This window comes from Schistocerca cancellata, chromosome 2 (genome assembly GCF_023864275.1).
Source record: "Schistocerca cancellata isolate TAMUIC-IGC-003103 chromosome 2, iqSchCanc2.1, whole genome shotgun sequence".
Lineage (NCBI taxonomy): Eukaryota > Metazoa > Arthropoda > Insecta > Orthoptera > Acrididae > Schistocerca > Schistocerca cancellata.
In genome coordinates, this window is record NC_064627.1 from 798,253,209 (window position 1) to 798,271,081 (window position 17,873).

General features: G+C 41.7%; 1 protein-coding gene across 2 annotated transcripts in view; it reads right to left on the minus strand.

Moving 5' to 3' along the window:
* The window catches only part of LOC126162652 (probable multidrug resistance-associated protein lethal(2)03659), a 481,199-nt gene that overhangs the window by 188,040 nt on the left and 275,286 nt on the right, over nt 1-17,873 (minus strand). For both annotated transcript variants that reach the window (XM_049919289.1, XM_049919290.1), the window contains one exon: nt 5,982-6,175. In XM_049919289.1, the coding sequence (XP_049775246.1) occupies nt 5,982-6,175 (194 nt within the window). The remainder of the gene's footprint in view (nt 1-5,981; nt 6,176-17,873) is intronic.

The following is a 17,873-nucleotide window of genomic DNA, read 5'->3' on the forward strand; positions in this document are numbered from 1 at the left end:
AATGTCCACAAATATTTTATTGGTTGATCTTTCTAAGACTACACTTGATTTGCTATTTATTGCAATGTTTGTATCATCAGCAAACAAAACAAACTTGGCATCTGGTAATGTTACTGATGAAAGGTCATTGATGTACACAAGAAAAAGTAAGGGCCCCAAAATGGAACCTTGTGGGACCCCACATGTAATTAGTTCCCAGTTGGATGATGCCTGATAGCTCGATACATGTCTCTTTCCTAATAACACCCTTTGTTTCCTGCCAGAGATATAAGATTTGAACCATTTTGCAGCATTTCCTGTTACACTATAATATTCTAGTTTACTTAAAAGGATATTGTGATTTACACAGTCAAATGCCTTTGACAGATCACAAAATATACCAGTTGCCTGAAATTTTTTGTCTAATGAATTAAGCACATTTTCACTGTAAGTGTAGATAGCCTTCTCAATATCAGAACCTTTTAGAAATCCAAACTGTGACTTTGACAGTATGTTATTTGAGATGAGATGGTTATAAAGACAACTGTACATTACTTTTTCGAAAATTTTTGAGAATACTGGCAACAGTGAAATTGGACGGAAATTTGATGCTATTTCTTTATTTCCCTTCTTAAACAGTGGCTTAACTTCAGCATATTTCAGCCATTCAGGAAATATTCCACTGATAAATGACTGGTTACACAGATAGCTTAATATGTTACTTAGCTCAGAATCACATTCTTTAATTAACTTTGTTGATATTTCATCATACCCACTAGATGTTTTTGATTTTAAAGATTTTATGATGGACATTATTTCTGTTGGGGTAGTGAGGGTCAAATTCATATTATGGAAGTTACTTGAAATGTCTGGTCTAAGGTAATCCATAGCAGCATCTACCGAACCTGACAACCCCATCTTTTCAGTAACAGTTATAAAATGTTTGTTAAAAAGTTCTGCAACACTATACACATCTGTCACCAATGTATCATTTACTCTTAATGCTATTTGTTCCTCTTCATGTCTGGTTCTACCGGTCTCCTCCTTCACTATATCCCATATTGTCTTTATTTTGTTATCTGATATGACTATCTTTTCCTTGTAATATATTTGCTTTGACATCCGTATTACAGTCTTTAATATTTTGCAGTATTTCTTATAATGTCCTATAGCATCAACATTGGAAATGTTTCGGATTGACAGATACAGTTTTCTTTTTGTTTTACAAGATACCCCTATTCCTCGAGTAATCCATGGCTTCTTTGTAGACTTTGCTCTAACCTTGGTAAGTTTTTGGGGAAAGCAGTGTTCGAATAAGGTAAGCACTTTATTAGCAAAAATGTTATATTTTTCATTCATGCCATGAGCACTGTAAACATCAGTCCAGTGAATGTCTCTGAGGAGTGTCCTAAAATAATCAATTTTTGGCTTACTGATTACCCTCTTAAGCTCAGATTTAACAGATTTTATATCCTGTTCAGTATTAACATTTAACAGAAGGAACTGCATGTCATGGTCTGAGAGGCCATTGACTATTGGTTTTGTAATATAATTTTGTTCATTGGACTTTTCTATAATGATATTATCAATGGCTGTTTGTGAGCAAGTGGCTATCCTAGTGGGGAACTTTACTGTGGGAATTAAGTTGAATGATAGTGTTACTAACTCAAATAAGTTCTTATTGGGAGAGTCTTTAAGGAAATCTACATTGAAATCACCAGCAACCACTATTTCTTTGTTTTTGGTTGTTAAATGGGCCAGTACAGCTTGAAGGTGGTTTACAAACAGATTAAAGTTACCTGCAGGTGCTCGATATACACTTAATATTATGAAAGTTTTGTTGTGAATATCTAATTCTGTTGCACATGCTTCCATATGCTGTTCTAGGCAAAATTTATGAATGTCTATGTTCTTAAATTTATGACAGTTCCTGATGAATGTGGCAACTCCTCCTTTCTCCATTTCTGATCTACAAAAGTGAAATGCTAACCTAAACCCTGTACACTTAAAAGTTCTATACCAGTGGTCACATGATGTTCAGAGAGGCAGATTATGTCAGCTGGGTTTGAAGACTCTAATTCATCTATGCAGATAGTTAATTCATTAATTTTATTTCACAGTTCTCGAATATTTTGATGCAATAAAGATAGCTGACATTTCACATTGACTGAGTTAAAATTGGGTGGAATTAAAATATCTGCTGACAGTTGAAAATTCTTAACCAATGGCTGTTTATGCTGATGTAATAAGCTGGAATTATGTTTTTTTATTTCTTTCTCAAACTGAAGGTTTGTCTCAGTTCTAACCTCTCTTAACATTTGCTTTCTTTCTGTCCTCCCTACCCTAAAAAAGGGTCTTTTCTGAATCCTATAACCACTGGTATTTTACCACTTATGACAGTGCCTCCCCCCTTTAACTTTCCTGCTATTTCCCCAGCCAATTTACCCTTCCCCTTCCTGTTGAGGTGAAGGCCATGCCTAGTATAATCCCACCTACTGAGAGAATCAACATGAACCACACCAATGTGTGACCCCTCACCCGACATGAGCAGCCGTTCCAGCTCCAAATTAACTCTCTTGACAGAAGAGTTCAAATGAGGTCGGTCATGGCACCCAAGAACAGATACAAACTCAACACTAGTATGCTTCGATGCTGATGCAATCTTCGCCAGGTCACACTCTATACTGTACCCATGATCTCTGTCAATACTGTTACCTGCCCCACCCACTATAACCACGTTGTCTTCCTTAGTGAAATCTTTGCAAAGTGATCCTAAATCCTCTGTCACCTGCTCCAGACCAGCACTAGGTTTAAAAAAATTTGATGCTAACATCCTCAAAGAGGTCACATCTATTTGTTGCCATTAGATACAGTATATTTCCATCTTGAGAGGGATTCCAATCTACATGTTCTAGGTAGTTTTTAGAGAAGGCATTTAGTAATGTTTCACATGATGTCTTATCAAGTCCACCACTAACAAAACTGTAATTTTCCCAATTGGCTGTTGAATGATTGAAGTCTCCACTAATGATTGCAGTATGATTGTGGACCTTATACAAAAGTAAACTGAAGTTTTCTCTAAAGCTTTCGGTTACATCAGGAGATACATCTGGTGGATGACAGAAGGATCCAATTACCATTTTGTGCCCACCCACACCATCCCCATTACCCATTAGCCTATCCTTCTGACACACACTGAAAGTTTCCCCAAAAATCTCACTGCTATCAATTTCAGGTTCCAACCAGCTTTCTGTACCTAGTATGGTGTGAGCATCACTGCTTTTCATGAGTACTTCATATTCTTGCACCTGAGTAGCAGCATCCAATGTGTAGTGCACACCATCCCATTTAGGGACACCCTACAATTCTCAACCCTATCATACAAGTCCAGGAAGTAGCAGCCTATCTTGTCGCAGAACCTTCAAAGTCTCCTGTTCAGTCCTTCCATTCAACTCAGAACCAAGGGTCCATGATGAGTTTTGGGCACAATGATGCAAATTATGACCTTTATTGAAACTCCATGTGCAAGGCTGGTCTTTTCAACCTTCTCTGTCAGTTGCTGGAATGATTCAAGTATGACCTTGGAGTTCACATGACAGGCATCATTTGCTCCAATGTGCATCAGACTCTGCAGTTGGTTGCACCCTGTTCCTTCAACGGCTGCTGGAATAGCCTCTTTCACATGCTGAATGAGGTGCCCAGGCATACACACTGAGTGCACCTGGTGTCCTTTCCTGTCCTTTGTTGCCATTTCCATAACAGGTCCATCATTCACTGTACATTTGAGCTGCCAATGATGAATAGAATCCTATCCTTTTGCATTTGCCTCCTCTTGACACCAGACAAAATGGTTTTCCCCAAAACAGGTGAAGTGAGTCCCACTGCTTCAGATTCATTTTCAGTGAAAGACAGCACTTCAAACTTATTGGTTGGGTGATTGGTATAATACCTCGAGTCCTTCCTGGGCCACATCAACCCTGTACAAGCTGCCTAGCTCTACCATTGAAATGCCACACACAGGCAAGTGTATGAGTACTGATTAATCCCGTATGTTCTTCAAAGGCGGCAGGATCCACAGGAGATGAGAGTACTAATACCACAGGTACATAATCTATGAGAGCTCTTTCAACACAATGATTTGCAGCAGCTGCCAATCATTTGACAACAGTCTGAGGGATTCCCAGCTGCCAACTCATTCCATGTCTGAGAAAAACATCACAGTGGGGCTGCATTTTGGCTGGTGCGATGTAGTACAGGACAGTGAAGAAGTAACTTTAAACTAAACGTGCTGATTATTTTTTAATCTGTTGAGATAATAAGTTACAAATTCTGTATAGGAATTGAAGGAAATGCACAAAACAAGATTTATATTAAAGCAACAGAAAAATCTGTGGTAAAAATTTCTAGTTTCCTAAAATTTTTGAGGTTAATTATAGTTGTTAGCAAACTTAAAAATAGAGTTAATTTGTGATAAATGTAGATAATACACACCCCTCTTTAAGGGAGAACTAGATGTAACACAATATGTCAGTTAGAATATTTGCTACAGTAACTAAATCAAAAATGCTGATTTACTACAAATTAGAGTATGCACAGGACTGTGTGTGACTCACTGCCATATACCAAGCTTATGCAAAATTTCAAAGATAAACAATGGAAAATCCAGGACGGAATGTAACAATATTATGAAAAGGAAAGTTGCCACTCGCCATATAAGAGGAGATGCTGAGTCACAGATAGGCACAACAAAAAGATTGTCACAAATAAAGCTTTCAGGCCGTTAAGGCCTTTGTCAACAATAGACAACACACACACGCACACAACACACACACACACACACACACACACACACACACACACACACACACACACACACACATGCAAATGCAACCCATACATGGACACACACACTCATGCAAACACAACTCACACATGCATCACTGCAGTCTCAGGTAACTGTAGCTGCACTACAGTTACCTGAGACTGCAGTCATGTATATGTGAGTTGCATCTGTGTGTGTGTGTGTGTGTGTGTGTGTGTGTGTGTGTGTGTGTGTGTGTGTGTGTGTGTGTGTGTGTGTGTGTGTGTGCGCGCGCGCGCGAGTGTGCGTGTGCACTTGTGTCTGGGTGTCTGTCATCTATTTTTGACAAAGGCCTTATGGGCAAAAAGCTTTATTTGTGACAGTCTTTTTGTTGTGACTATCTGTGACAGCATCTCTGCTATATGATGAGTGGAAAGTTTCCTTATCATAATATTGTTAAATTTCAAAGATACTATTTTTTGTTATAAAACACTTTATCTTAACGCATTCCTTGCTTTATTTTCATTTTCTTTGATGGTTTGTTGTATAATCTGTTCAGCAATCCTGTTTGTTCTGGAAACAGATAAGTGTGGAACCTCAGAACTTACAAAATAACAGTAGACTCTGTAAGCAGATTTTCCAGTCAAATTTCCAATTACAGTTTGACTCAAGGCAGAATCAAAATGCTGCAAATAATGACCTGTCACTTTATGCTTACTAACCCAGCTCATGTCTGGCAAAATCCAATAAGTGCCACTATCACGTAAACCACATGTACATTCACTTACAAAGGTTTCTATGGCTTCATGTATTGCATCAACTGTCTGATTTGGAACATTCAGAAGTATTTCACAAACCTGAATGAAATAAGAGAGTTCTCAATATGATACTAAGTTGTCTAAAGAATGGAAGGAATTAACTGATTTGCACTAATAGATATAGCAGAAAGTGTATCCTGTAACTTCAATGCATATAACAACAGTTAATAGACAAAAAATGTTGGCCGAGCTGTAAATTCTTCTTATTCCATGCTGGTATGTGGCACCTATGTTGTTAAACAAGAAACAAACAAAACTAGTGTCTCAGGTACGATTTAGTGCCTGGAATTTCTTTTGGGAACAAAACCTTAACATCATTATTGATGATTAACATTAACATTAGTTTAATTAACTTAATTTCAGTTGAGTGAATAAGAAATTACCAGTAGGAGAGCCAGTAGTCACCACCCAGAACGACCACTGGTGTCAATATAAATGCAACAGCCACAAATAACTGTAGACAGTAGTTGCCACCAGAAGAGAAATATGATAAGTACACAGAATTTCTAACCCCACCCGAAGTTCTCAGTTCCGCTTCTTGTTGTGGTGCTGATGCTTCTTCAACTGACGCCATTCGCTGCAAATAGGATGCATTTATATGGAAACTTTATCTTTTATTGAAATAGGTCCTGTAAATACTGGACTTATTGTCTATAGGAAATTACTGCGGAGGATAAAAAATGTGAAATGTAAGGCATAATGAAAAAAATAAATACAAACATTGTTTAGTCTGAAACTGAATACACAGTGAAAAATAAAATTTGAAAATCTATTGCCAGAGAGGAACAGTATACAAATAATAGCAGCTCATCAATTAAAGCAAACATTTGGGTAAAATGTACACTGCACAAATTTTATAGTTTTATATTACAATGTTTCCTTTATCCTCTTCTGCCTGTTTCTCTAACTTTCTGTACACAGTACGCTGCTCAAGATGACATCACAAAGTAGAGTCTATGACTGAAATGGTGTAACTGGAAGTGGAATATGAATATATTCTTTTGTATGCAAGATGAAACATAAATAGAATAATAGTGTAACTTAATTCTAGGTGGAATTAGGTTTTTGATATGCTTAAATATACCTCAGTACAACATAAATTCGAAAATTATTTTGTCAAAAAACCCAAGGTTAAAGAAATGTACTGTACTACATTAGCACTATATTACTTCTGCATGTGGAACTCTGTGGCTAAGCAGGTAACTGTCAGATTGGAAACACAAAGGTCAGGATTCAATCCTCTGTTGATCCTAGCTTTTTTTCTGCCAATAATAACTTGTTTTACCTTGGAAATGATTATGCTTGTGGAATGCCATGTTACATTGTGGTTTAAAGTCCATGCCAAATTGCAGCAGGCCCCCTAAAAACTGACTAAGACAGTCAGACTTCAGAGGAAGGCAACGGCATACCACTTCCAAGAGGACTATGACTAGTAAAGCACTGTGCTGTTCTAACCAACCTCCAGGCTGTGCACAAATTCACTTCTTTAGCAAAGTAAGCAAATTGCTTTTAGGAAGTATCAAACTATGGTCTGGCAGAATACCACCAGTAACACAGGGTATGCTATATGGTATAACACTTTATTAACATCAGCTACCTCTAACAAGTATGTGCAATAGCACCATCTACCACACACCCCCATTCACTGTTTGTCAAAGACCTTCCTGTTTTCCCCATCAGAGAGGTACCCATAGTGGTTGAGGTCAGTATGCCCCACAGAGCCACAGTTCCCCCTCCCCCCCTCACACACACACACACACACACTCCAGGAGTATGAAGTACTATGGTGGATGATGCCAGGGAATGTTGACACACACAGGTACATGTGATTGGTCACATCAAAGCTGGCACAAATGCACGGCGCAGCTGGACTGTTTCTCGACAAGGTGCTACTGATAGCACTGAGTGTCAACATGCACATGTGCACATGACCATCCACATTAAATGTGGGTGTCACCTGAATGCCACGTGGCTGGTACTGAGCCAGGCAGAATGCAAGGGGAGGAGTGGGGGTGTGCAAAGGGGATTGTTTTGTTGCTCATGGTATCATGTGAGGAATCTGTTGCAGAATGGGGTGCAGAAGGCTCATGCCAGTCATCCTGGACCCTGGACTATCATCAAAGCCTGGTCAGCAGTCTTAGACAGGGTGTGGTCATCATGTGTGATCCATGCTGGTTTCAGGTGGGTAATGGAATCAATCATCAGCATACCACACAGTAGGATGTAGGTGGTTTCTGGCACTCTGCTGATGACTTTGTGCAGGCTCAAGTGGAGAGGCTGCAATGTGACCAATACAGAGTGGTCCCACGACGTGACGTAATCGCACTGGGGCAGATCCCTGTGTGGAAAGACCTTCAGTGTTGAATGACCTTCAGTGTTGTGGGTGGGATGTGAACTGTGTGAATAGGCTGGTGTGTGCAAGGAACCAGTGATGGGAAGCCCACCTAAATGGGATCTGTAGAAGGAAACGCAAAGTCTGCTGAAAGGGCAAGAGATTCATTGCATACTACCTCTGCCAGTGACACCTGCAAGTCATCCTTGTATGCTGTACACATACCAAGTAGAACCCATGGAAGGCTTCAGACCAGGTCCTGCTGTGGCACAAAAGAGCCACCTTCATGGTCCTGTGCCACCTCCCTACGAGCACATTACTTTGGGGTGACAGATGGTGGTGCGCATATGCAATATACCACAGAGTGGTACAGGGCATTAAAGAGGACAGACACAAACTGGTGGCCCTGATCAGCCATAACAAGTTCTGGTGTCCTGAACCGTGTGATCCATAGGTTAATGAAAGTACAAGCAGCAGTCTTGGCTGTAATGTTGTGTAGAGGTATTGCTTCGAACCACTATGTGGTTCTATTAATCACTGAAAGGAGATAGTGACAGCCATGCGATTCTGATAGGGGGCCAACAGTCTCAAGATGTATATGCTGAAAGTATGCTTTTGGGATCATAAGGCATCCAAATTGAGGCTGAGCATGACAACTTATGTTGCTCCATTGGCATGAGCCCAGCAATGGCAATCTCATTTCACGTTCAGCCACACGAGTCTGTCACTGATGAGAAGTACTGTCATCAGGGGACTCAAGTTATGTAGAAGCTCGAAAATACACATTACTAGAGGCACCAACAGCCACAATTAGTCTTCCAACACACCACATAATAATGGTTCATTAGATTAGGGGAATGAACAACGTTTGATGTGGAGGTCAATGCCTGGATTGCTGCACAGCTCTCTGGCACTCAAGTCATTCATCTGTTACCTCACCATGTATGTGAAGTCACATTGTACTGATACAGCACTGAACTATGAAAGACAATGTGCAATAACATTGTCTTGTGCCATGTACATGTCTGATGTCTGCGGTACATTGTGAAATACAGTCCAATTCCTAGAATTTTCACAGGCTTGCATCCAAAGATGGGATTCTTATGGTATCTACTACTGGCATGTGATCTTGATATACGGTAACTTGCAGACCCACGATGTCTTCACAGAAGTACCAAAAGATGGAGTAGACTCCCAGTCACATGCGTACCACTTTGCCTGGGAGGGTGACACTTTCTTGGAGAAAAACTGGAGTGGCTGAGGTTCACCATCAAGTTCCTGTTGCAGAACGGCCCTGGTAGTGGAACCGCTCTTGTCAGTTCTAAGAGTCAAAAATGGTTCAAATGGCTCTGAGCACTATGTGACTTAACTTCTGAGGTCATCAGTCACCTAGAACTTAGAACGAATTAAACCTAACTAACCTAAGGACACCACACACATCTATGCCCTAGGCAGGATTCGAACCTGCGACTGTAGCGGTCGCTCGACTCCAGACTGTAGCGCCGAGAATCGCACGGCCACTCTGGCCAGCTCTAAGAGTCAATTGGGCATCGGGGTTGGGGTGTGCCAATGTGACACCATGTGTTAAGCACTGCTTGACCTGTCAAAATGTATCTGCCATCTCTGAAGTTGACTGAATTTTCTTGTTGCCCTGTTTGTCGGTGCATACCAAAGTGTTTGTGAGAGGTGTCTGCAGCTCAGCCTCATACAGAATGTGGTGATTATAGAAATTTAGAATCTCTAGGAAGTGGCACAGATCATGATACTTTCCATGGAGGGGATGACTGCTCACTGTGGATATATGCTCTGTCGTAAGCTTGATGCCAAAAGTATTGAGCTTGTAACTTAGAAATGTGACCTCCGGTTGACAAAACTGTGATTTAGGTTCATTAATAACCACACCACCATCTTGGAGCACAGCTAGAACTAGTTCTAGTTGTGATTTTTAGAGAAAAAGGGAAGTCATTCACATATGTATAACCAAAGGGAAATCTGAAATGAAGTCAATCGATAAAATGCTCTCACGTCTGAGTGTGTCATTCTTGAGACTGAAAGGCATGTAGAGATATTTGAACATCCCAAATGGCATGGTGATTGCTGTTTTCTGTATATCATCTGAATGTATCAGGATTTGTAAGTATGTGCATTTGCAGTCCATAACACCTAACACTGATCACTGGTGAGTGTATGCGTGAAGTTCTGGATATTATGTATGGGATAACTGCCATGTACAGTCCTACAGTTCAGTACCTGATAGTCACCATGGAGTATGACTGAACCATCTTTTTTGGGCAGAAGTTTAATGCAGAAAGCCCATGGCTGTCAGAAGGATATACAACTCCTGCTTGCAACAGTTCACTTATTCCCAACTTAGTTTCTGTAAGTCTACAGGGCACATGTGCTGAAGTTTGTGGCAAACTGATGGACCATTAGTGATCATGATATGATGCACTGACCCATTATGAAATGCACATGCAAGCACATGGATACAGGAGGTGGCAGAATTGATGACACAGTTTACTAACACTGTGGGCAGTACTGTGGTGACCTCAGGGAGATTGTTGATGTGTGGTGGCAGAAGCTGGCTTGGTGGGGAGCGCACTGTGTGTGAACCAAGGCTGGTCAGGAGAGGGATGGAGGCAGGGATAGAAGCCAAGGCACATCACAAGCCATCCCAAGTTGTTGACACTCTGTCATGTGGAGGCCAGTTGCAGATCTGTAGTAACATCATCAATGTGGCACTTAAGGTCCCACTTTCTGGTGTGAAGCCACTGGGATTAAATGTGAAAGTCAGCACAGCGTGCTGTTTATTCAGAATATTATCCATTAGGGTGACTCACTCATGAAGCATATCACAGTATATGTTATTGAAATGATGCCACTTGAGTGGACATGGGAAAGATGTAAGCAGTGTAGGCATGGTCAAGGTGAAGAAGGCCTGAATACTAGTGCCAGTGAAATGTTGAATGAGAGCAGGATGGACATCTGGTGAGAGCAGGTGTATGCATAAGAAGTCCATGCTGACAACTGTCTCAGTGATGTCCAAGTGCAATGCAGGATCCATGAAAGGTGCACAGTGTGGCCTGTGGCACCATGGACTATGATTTCTGAGTCATTTACTGAATGGAGCTGTAGAATCCTTGTTGACTTGAACATCAATGTGCTGATCCATGGCAGAGAGCTTTTGTCTGATCCTATGCCTATCTAGAAGTACTGGTGCATCAAGAGGTCAAGCACAAAGAGGGATACATGCATGGGTGTCATCTTAGTGATGTGCAGGCTGGCAGTGTGTGAAAGCCATAGGCTCCTTGTTTCATCTTCGAGGGCTGGCACACTTGCTGGTGGTGTTTAGATAATCCCTGGGCTCACAACAGTTATGACTGGTGCTGCGAAATTGGCTGTGAGACTACGAAGTATCAGTCAAGGGGTGGATTGTACTAGTGCATTGTTGCCAAGAGGTGCATTCTGGGTGTCCAAGCCGTGACAGGTTACCAACAACTCTTTGTGAGTGGCCATGGCAATTTGCCAGGCTTGGGTGTATCTCTAGTGTGACTTGGCAGTTATTTATCCTGATCACTGATTTATCCAGATCAATGAAGACATGTGGTCTGCCAGCAAGTATCAATCTCAAAAGAGGGCTCACTCATGGGCAATCATTGTAAGTTGTAGGTCAGTCAGTAACTTCACTAGCCAAAGGGTCCACAATAAGGGTCTACTATATCGTGTCTGACATAAGAGACACATCAATGGTTGCATGGAGTTGGCACCAAAATTGCAATGGTGTGCCTCCCTGGAGTTGTTGCTCATGACAAGTTGCTGTTCTGGAGTGCATGAAAGTCTCTATAATAGGATGGCTTTCACTGCTTCATATTTGTTCTTATGTGTTGGGGGTCAGAATAATGCCTGTGCTGCTAGGTGGCAGAGTAGGTTCCACTAATTACCGGCATTATCAGAAATTCCAAAAGTCTCAAAAATACATTTCATGGTTGTGAACCATAATGGTCACTGAGTGGTGCTGAATGGCAGTGGTTTTAAATGTGTGCCTGACTGCTGCAATGAGAATGGCAAGTGAGCAGTCACACCGGTTGATGCGTTATGCAACATCAGCACCGGATCTGCGTAGTGCACAACTGGTGATGGTCGAATGGGTAGCGGTTGCTTGACTCCGACATGTGGCACAGAGGACGCAGAAGAAGTGAACACAGATTTGTATACAGCTTGTGGCTTCTGCTGAATGGAGGCAGATCTGGATGCAGTATTATCTTCAAAGCCTAATAGTAGTTTCAGAGCAGGTGGCACTGAAGAGGCATGACAAGGCTAGTGTTAGCAACGGAAGTGCACACTGTTGAATGCTGCACTCAGTTTTAATCACACAACTGGCCAATGGAAAACATTGCCCTTCCTGCACTGCAATCCTTGAGCTGTTACCTGCAGAAATCAGTACAATGAACAAATTGGTGTGAAAAGGCCACGTTGTTACAACACAATAGTCCAGACCAGGTTCTTGAGAATGTCAAACATGTGTGTTCTGCAGTAGATGCTAGGTCTCCAATGTAGAACTATCACACTATAGGTCAGTAGGATACCACCAGTAATACATCATACATTATGCTATATAACACTTAAGTAGCAGGAGCTACCTCTGGAACATCAATACAAAGACATCATCTATTATGCAGGCCCATTCACTGTTTGTCAACGTCCTTCCTGTCTGCCCCATCAGAAGAAAATTTGCAGAATACACCAACACTCTGATATGAGGGAGAGCTATGTACAAACCAGAGAATGTGTGAGTTGTTTCCTCTGTGGCATAGACGTCCAGTATCCTAGTGATATAAAGAAATGTAGAAACTCAACATATATCATTAATTTTACACACCACGATACACGAACGTCTTACAATCACAGTTACTCAGTCCTGACTAATTGTTTTGGGTGCACACATTTCACTCTGCACTGGTATCTCTAGCCAGCAACAGTCTTTGGGGCAATGTCTCCACAAATCGGATCAAAGTACAAATGTCGCACATCACTGACCGGTTCTCAAAAGACACTCTTATCATAAATGCAGAAAAAAAACAGTAAAACAGTAACTATGCATTTATGTACTGTGTAATTCCTATCATCAGGTTATCTGATAAACAATTACAACCTTCCATTCACCCCCCCCCCCTCCCTGGCTCCATGACTGGCACTTTTGTGAGACACAACTGGATACTTTCATAAGGGGCTCCTGTGCGAGGTCAGATGATCAGCTTTGCCATGACCACCACTTTTTGAGACACAACCAGATCATTTCATAATGGGCTGCTGTGTGAGGTAAGAAGACCAGCTGTGCCATGGTTGGCTCTTTTGTGAGACATGATTGGATCATTTCACAATGGACTGCTGTTTTTGTGAGACACAACCAGCTCATTTCATAATGGGCTGCTGTGCGAGTTCAGATGACCAGCTGTGCTATGGCTAACGCTTTTGTGAGATACAACCAGATCATTTCATATTGGGCTGCTGTGTGAGATGACCAGCTGTGACACTGCTGGCACTTTTGTGAGATATGACCAGATCATTTCATACTAGGCTGCTGTGCGAGATCAGATGACCAGTTGTGCCATGGCAGGTACTACTGTGAAACATGACAGTATCATTTATTGTGGCTTCAAGTGCTGTAGACGCTGTCGGGAGTATAGCACTGATTGAAATTGGTGGTTCTTGATTGGAGATAGCTTAAAGGCAATAGGGAGTGAGTCATGGAGGAAGGCATAAGGGCTGGTCATAGCACGAATTTGAGTGGACTAATTGCACTTCCTCGTCTGCTGGAGACTGTGATCTATTGGCTGTGTGCAACAGCCATTACATTGTTGGGCTCACGTCAATGTTGACGGTCCTGGCAGTCATTGGGAAGAAGTCTGTTAGCTGGTCTGTCTGTGAGACATGTGACAACGCCACCAGGAAGTCCACTATTTTGGCAAGCAAAAAGTGTGGATCAGTATTGTAGTTATGGGTGTAGTCATAGAATGCTCATGCTTGGCATCTGTGGAGAGGTGATCATCAATCAATTTTACTGCCACTTCTTTGAGCTGAAAATCTTTAACATCAAGGATGATATCTGCTGGTTGTTCTGGCAAAGAGCTAGTGGGAGGTGCATTGCCTGAGGTATTGTTGGAGATGACTTGTGTAGTCCAAGAAGTAGAGTATCTATATGGAATTTAGTTTATTGATAGACACTGTTGTTATCTTGTTGTTTTTAAGTCAATAACAAATGCATCACTATGCCACTGCAGTGCCCAAAATGGTCCATTATCAGGTGGCTGCGGTGCTGACCATACACTATCTTCTCAAATAATTACATAGTCACAGTCAGTGAGCCCTTTATGAATGAAAGGAATCTGCAGTGTATTTGCTGATGTAGGAGGTACACATAAGTTCCATATATGTCTTTTGACCCTCTGTACCATACCAAAAGGATCAGATGATCTGTGTGTGGTTGTAGGCAGCACAAACTCCACTGTCAATGTCGGTGTCTCCCCATATAGAATCTTGACTATTGTCACTTTTATATTGTTCTCATGTGCTGTACAGACTCCAAGGAGCATCCATAGGAGGGCATCCATCCATTCACCTCTGTGGCTTGTGACTGCAGTTTTCAATGTTCAGTGCCACAGTTCCACAAGGACATTGCTTTGGGAGTGATAAGCTGCAGAATGATGGTAAGCAATTCTGCACAAGTTGCACAACATTTCAAAAAGTAAAGACTCAGACTGGTGGCCCTGATACATTGTCACAGGGCAGCCAAATAAGGTGATCCACTTTGTCAAAAAAGAGTGGGCTATGTACTCCACTGTAATATTAGCAATCAGGATGGCCTTCACACAGCTGGTTACGCAGTCAATCATCAACAATAAGCACTTATATCCTTCCGATTCTAGTAAGCATTCCAGTAGATTGTGGTGTACATGTTGAAACCGCCCACATGGAAATTCGAAAAAGCCAAGGTGAGTCTGCATTGCCAGCCAACTATACTGCATTGAGAGTCTAGGCACGCCCTTGTCCATTCCCTAAAATTGCACTTAATGTCCACTAACAATCTGAGTTGTTGGCCATATGCCTAAGTGTACAAGATTATGAAAAAAAAAAGCACTCCGTCTTCAGGCCACAAGTGGCCCATCGGGACCATCCGACCGCCGTGTCATCCTCAGGTGAGGATGCGGATAGGAGGGGCGTGTGGTCAGCACACCGCTCTCCCGGCCGTTATGATGGTTTTCTTTGACCGGAGCCCCTACTATTTGGTCGAGTAGCTCCTCAATTGGCATCACGAGGTTGAGTGCACCCCGAAAAATGGCAACAGCACATGGCGGCTGGATGGTCATGCATCCAAGTGCCAGCCACGCCCGACAGCGCTTAACTTCGGTGATCTCACGGGAACGGGTGTATCCACTGCGGCAAGGCCGTTGCCTACAAGATTATGAAGTACATCAAAAATCATGTGTTGCATTGACAAAGGTATAATAGGCCGAAAATGGGGTTGCAAAACATCTCAGCATACAATTACACTGTTTCCTGGGATTGGTCTGTATTCTAACTCGAGGTTAGTTGATGCATCCATGAGCACTGTATCAATCATCTGATTGTGTTCCTGTTCTTCTGCAACTTTGAAGTCAGAAGTGAGAGAGATGGTGCTGACTCATGACAAGTATTCTGTGCTGATGTTACATTCCTCATCAAGGTGATGGATATCTGTAAGTACTGTGTGACCAGATCATGGTGTCGAAACAGTGTAGTGTTGAACATAGATGATGGGTGTCGAATGGTGTCCACCAGAGGTTTATGTTCTGTATAGATAATCACATGATGAGAATGGTGTACAGCCTTGGCAACCACAAGAAGTTCACAGTAAAATGCCAACCATTTTGTCTGTGAGGCTGTAAGATTTCTGGAGAAAAATCGTAGACGTTTATTGCCTGCTACTTCCTGGTAGAGGATGGCGCCTATAGCTGTGTCATTTGCATCCATCATAATTGTAAACTGTGCATCCAGAAATGGATCTGCCAGAGCAACTGCATCTGCCAGGCATTCCTTCGCATGCAGGTGTCCATAATAGTTTATGCATGCCTTGCATGTGAGGACTCTCAAGGCCATTGTCAGTGGTGCTTCAACCTGTGCAGCACATGGAAGATAATGTCTATAAAAATTTAGAATTCCCCAGAATTGTCAGGTCATGATATGAGTGAGGAGGTGGCAGCTGCCAAACCAGTGGTGCATGGTCTGCTGTGGGCTTAATTCCCCCCCCCCCCCCCCCCACATTGAGTGTATAACCAAGAAATGTGACATTGTTTTTACATAACTGTGAATTGTCTGTGTCACAGAGAGCAGTGATAATGCATTCAAGGTGAACTTCATGGCTCTTATGATTGTGGGAAAAAATTAGAATGTCATCTGAATATGTGTAGCAGCAGTCCAGTTTATAAAATACCCTATCAATGAACTGTTGCTGGTTCTGCACCACAGTTTCGAGGCTATACAGCATCACTAGAAGCTCAAATAAGCTGATTGGCATGATGATGGCAGTTTTAACAACATAATCTGGATTAATAGGGATCTGGTTGTATGCCCTTTTACAATCAATCACGGAAAAAACATTTTCCTCTGCGAGTGCATGGGTAAAGTTCTGTATGTTTGATAAAGGGTAACTGTCGTAAATAGTGCATGAGTGAAGTATTCTAAAATCCACACATAGTTGAATAGAACTGTCTTCCTTAGCTACTAATTTAATGGGAGATACCCACAAGCTGTATGGTGGCTGTATGATGTCCATGTGAAACATGTCATTCACTGCCACCTTAGATGTCTGCAGGGCAATTGAAGCGAGGCAGCATGCTTTGTGCTGAACAGGGGTGCCCATTGTCATATTTATGTGGTGCATCGTGCCAATTTTAACCATGCACTGATAAAGTAGATTCCACGGTGCATCAATGAGGGGGTCAGAGAATTTTTGGGAAGACACATGAGACAATGCATGGTGCACTTTTATTGCTTTGCTAAGCTTTGTCCCTGGGTTGCTGCTATGGAATGGTAGTGTCAGAAGTTTGTTATCATGTCACGGTTGATATGGTTGGTGTGTGTGTGTCGCAGTAGGTGCAGCTGGAACATTATTTGTCCCCAAAAACACTGAAACACTAAATCTGTAGATCTGTCGGACATGGCGATGGTGTTGCACAATCATTGTGAGTACGGAACAGTTGTACAAAAATTCTGTGTATGCAATGTGGAAGACAACAAAGGTGTAAAATCAGTCTGTACAGATGAAGGTCATGAAGGGTCACCAAAACTTCCTATATTATGTTTGGAGCACCAGTTCACCTAAAGGCGGCAACTGTTGCATCCCACTCATGTGTTCTGCACAGAAATGTTAGGAGTTATGTCCTGTTTGCTGTCACCTGGTCTGAACTAACTCTTTTGGGCACAGACACTTCACTCTGCGCTTCCATCACTGGTCAGTGATTTAGATTAGGTTAGATTAGATAGCCTTTGGAGTGCTGTTCCCGGATACGAAATCAAAGTATGTATGTCACACATCACTGATTGGTTCTCCACAAACAGTCTTATTATAATTGCAGAAAAAACAGAAACCATGCATTTACATACTGTGTAATCCCTATTGTAATGCTATCTGATAAACAATAAAAAATTCAGCAGCAACTGCTACTGAATGAAAATTCTTACTGACTGCATGACACAACAAATGATAAAAAATATATATGATGTCAATTGGAATCCCTGCTGAGGTATTGTATCATCTTTTAGGGCAACACACCTGTCAGCAGAAGTTGCTTTATTGTCCAAAAAAGAATTATCAGCACCATAGGAAATGTAACTTATATATTCTGGAAACTACATGTTTCACTAAGAAGATAAAGGACACTGAAGACCAACTAGTGTATAATTA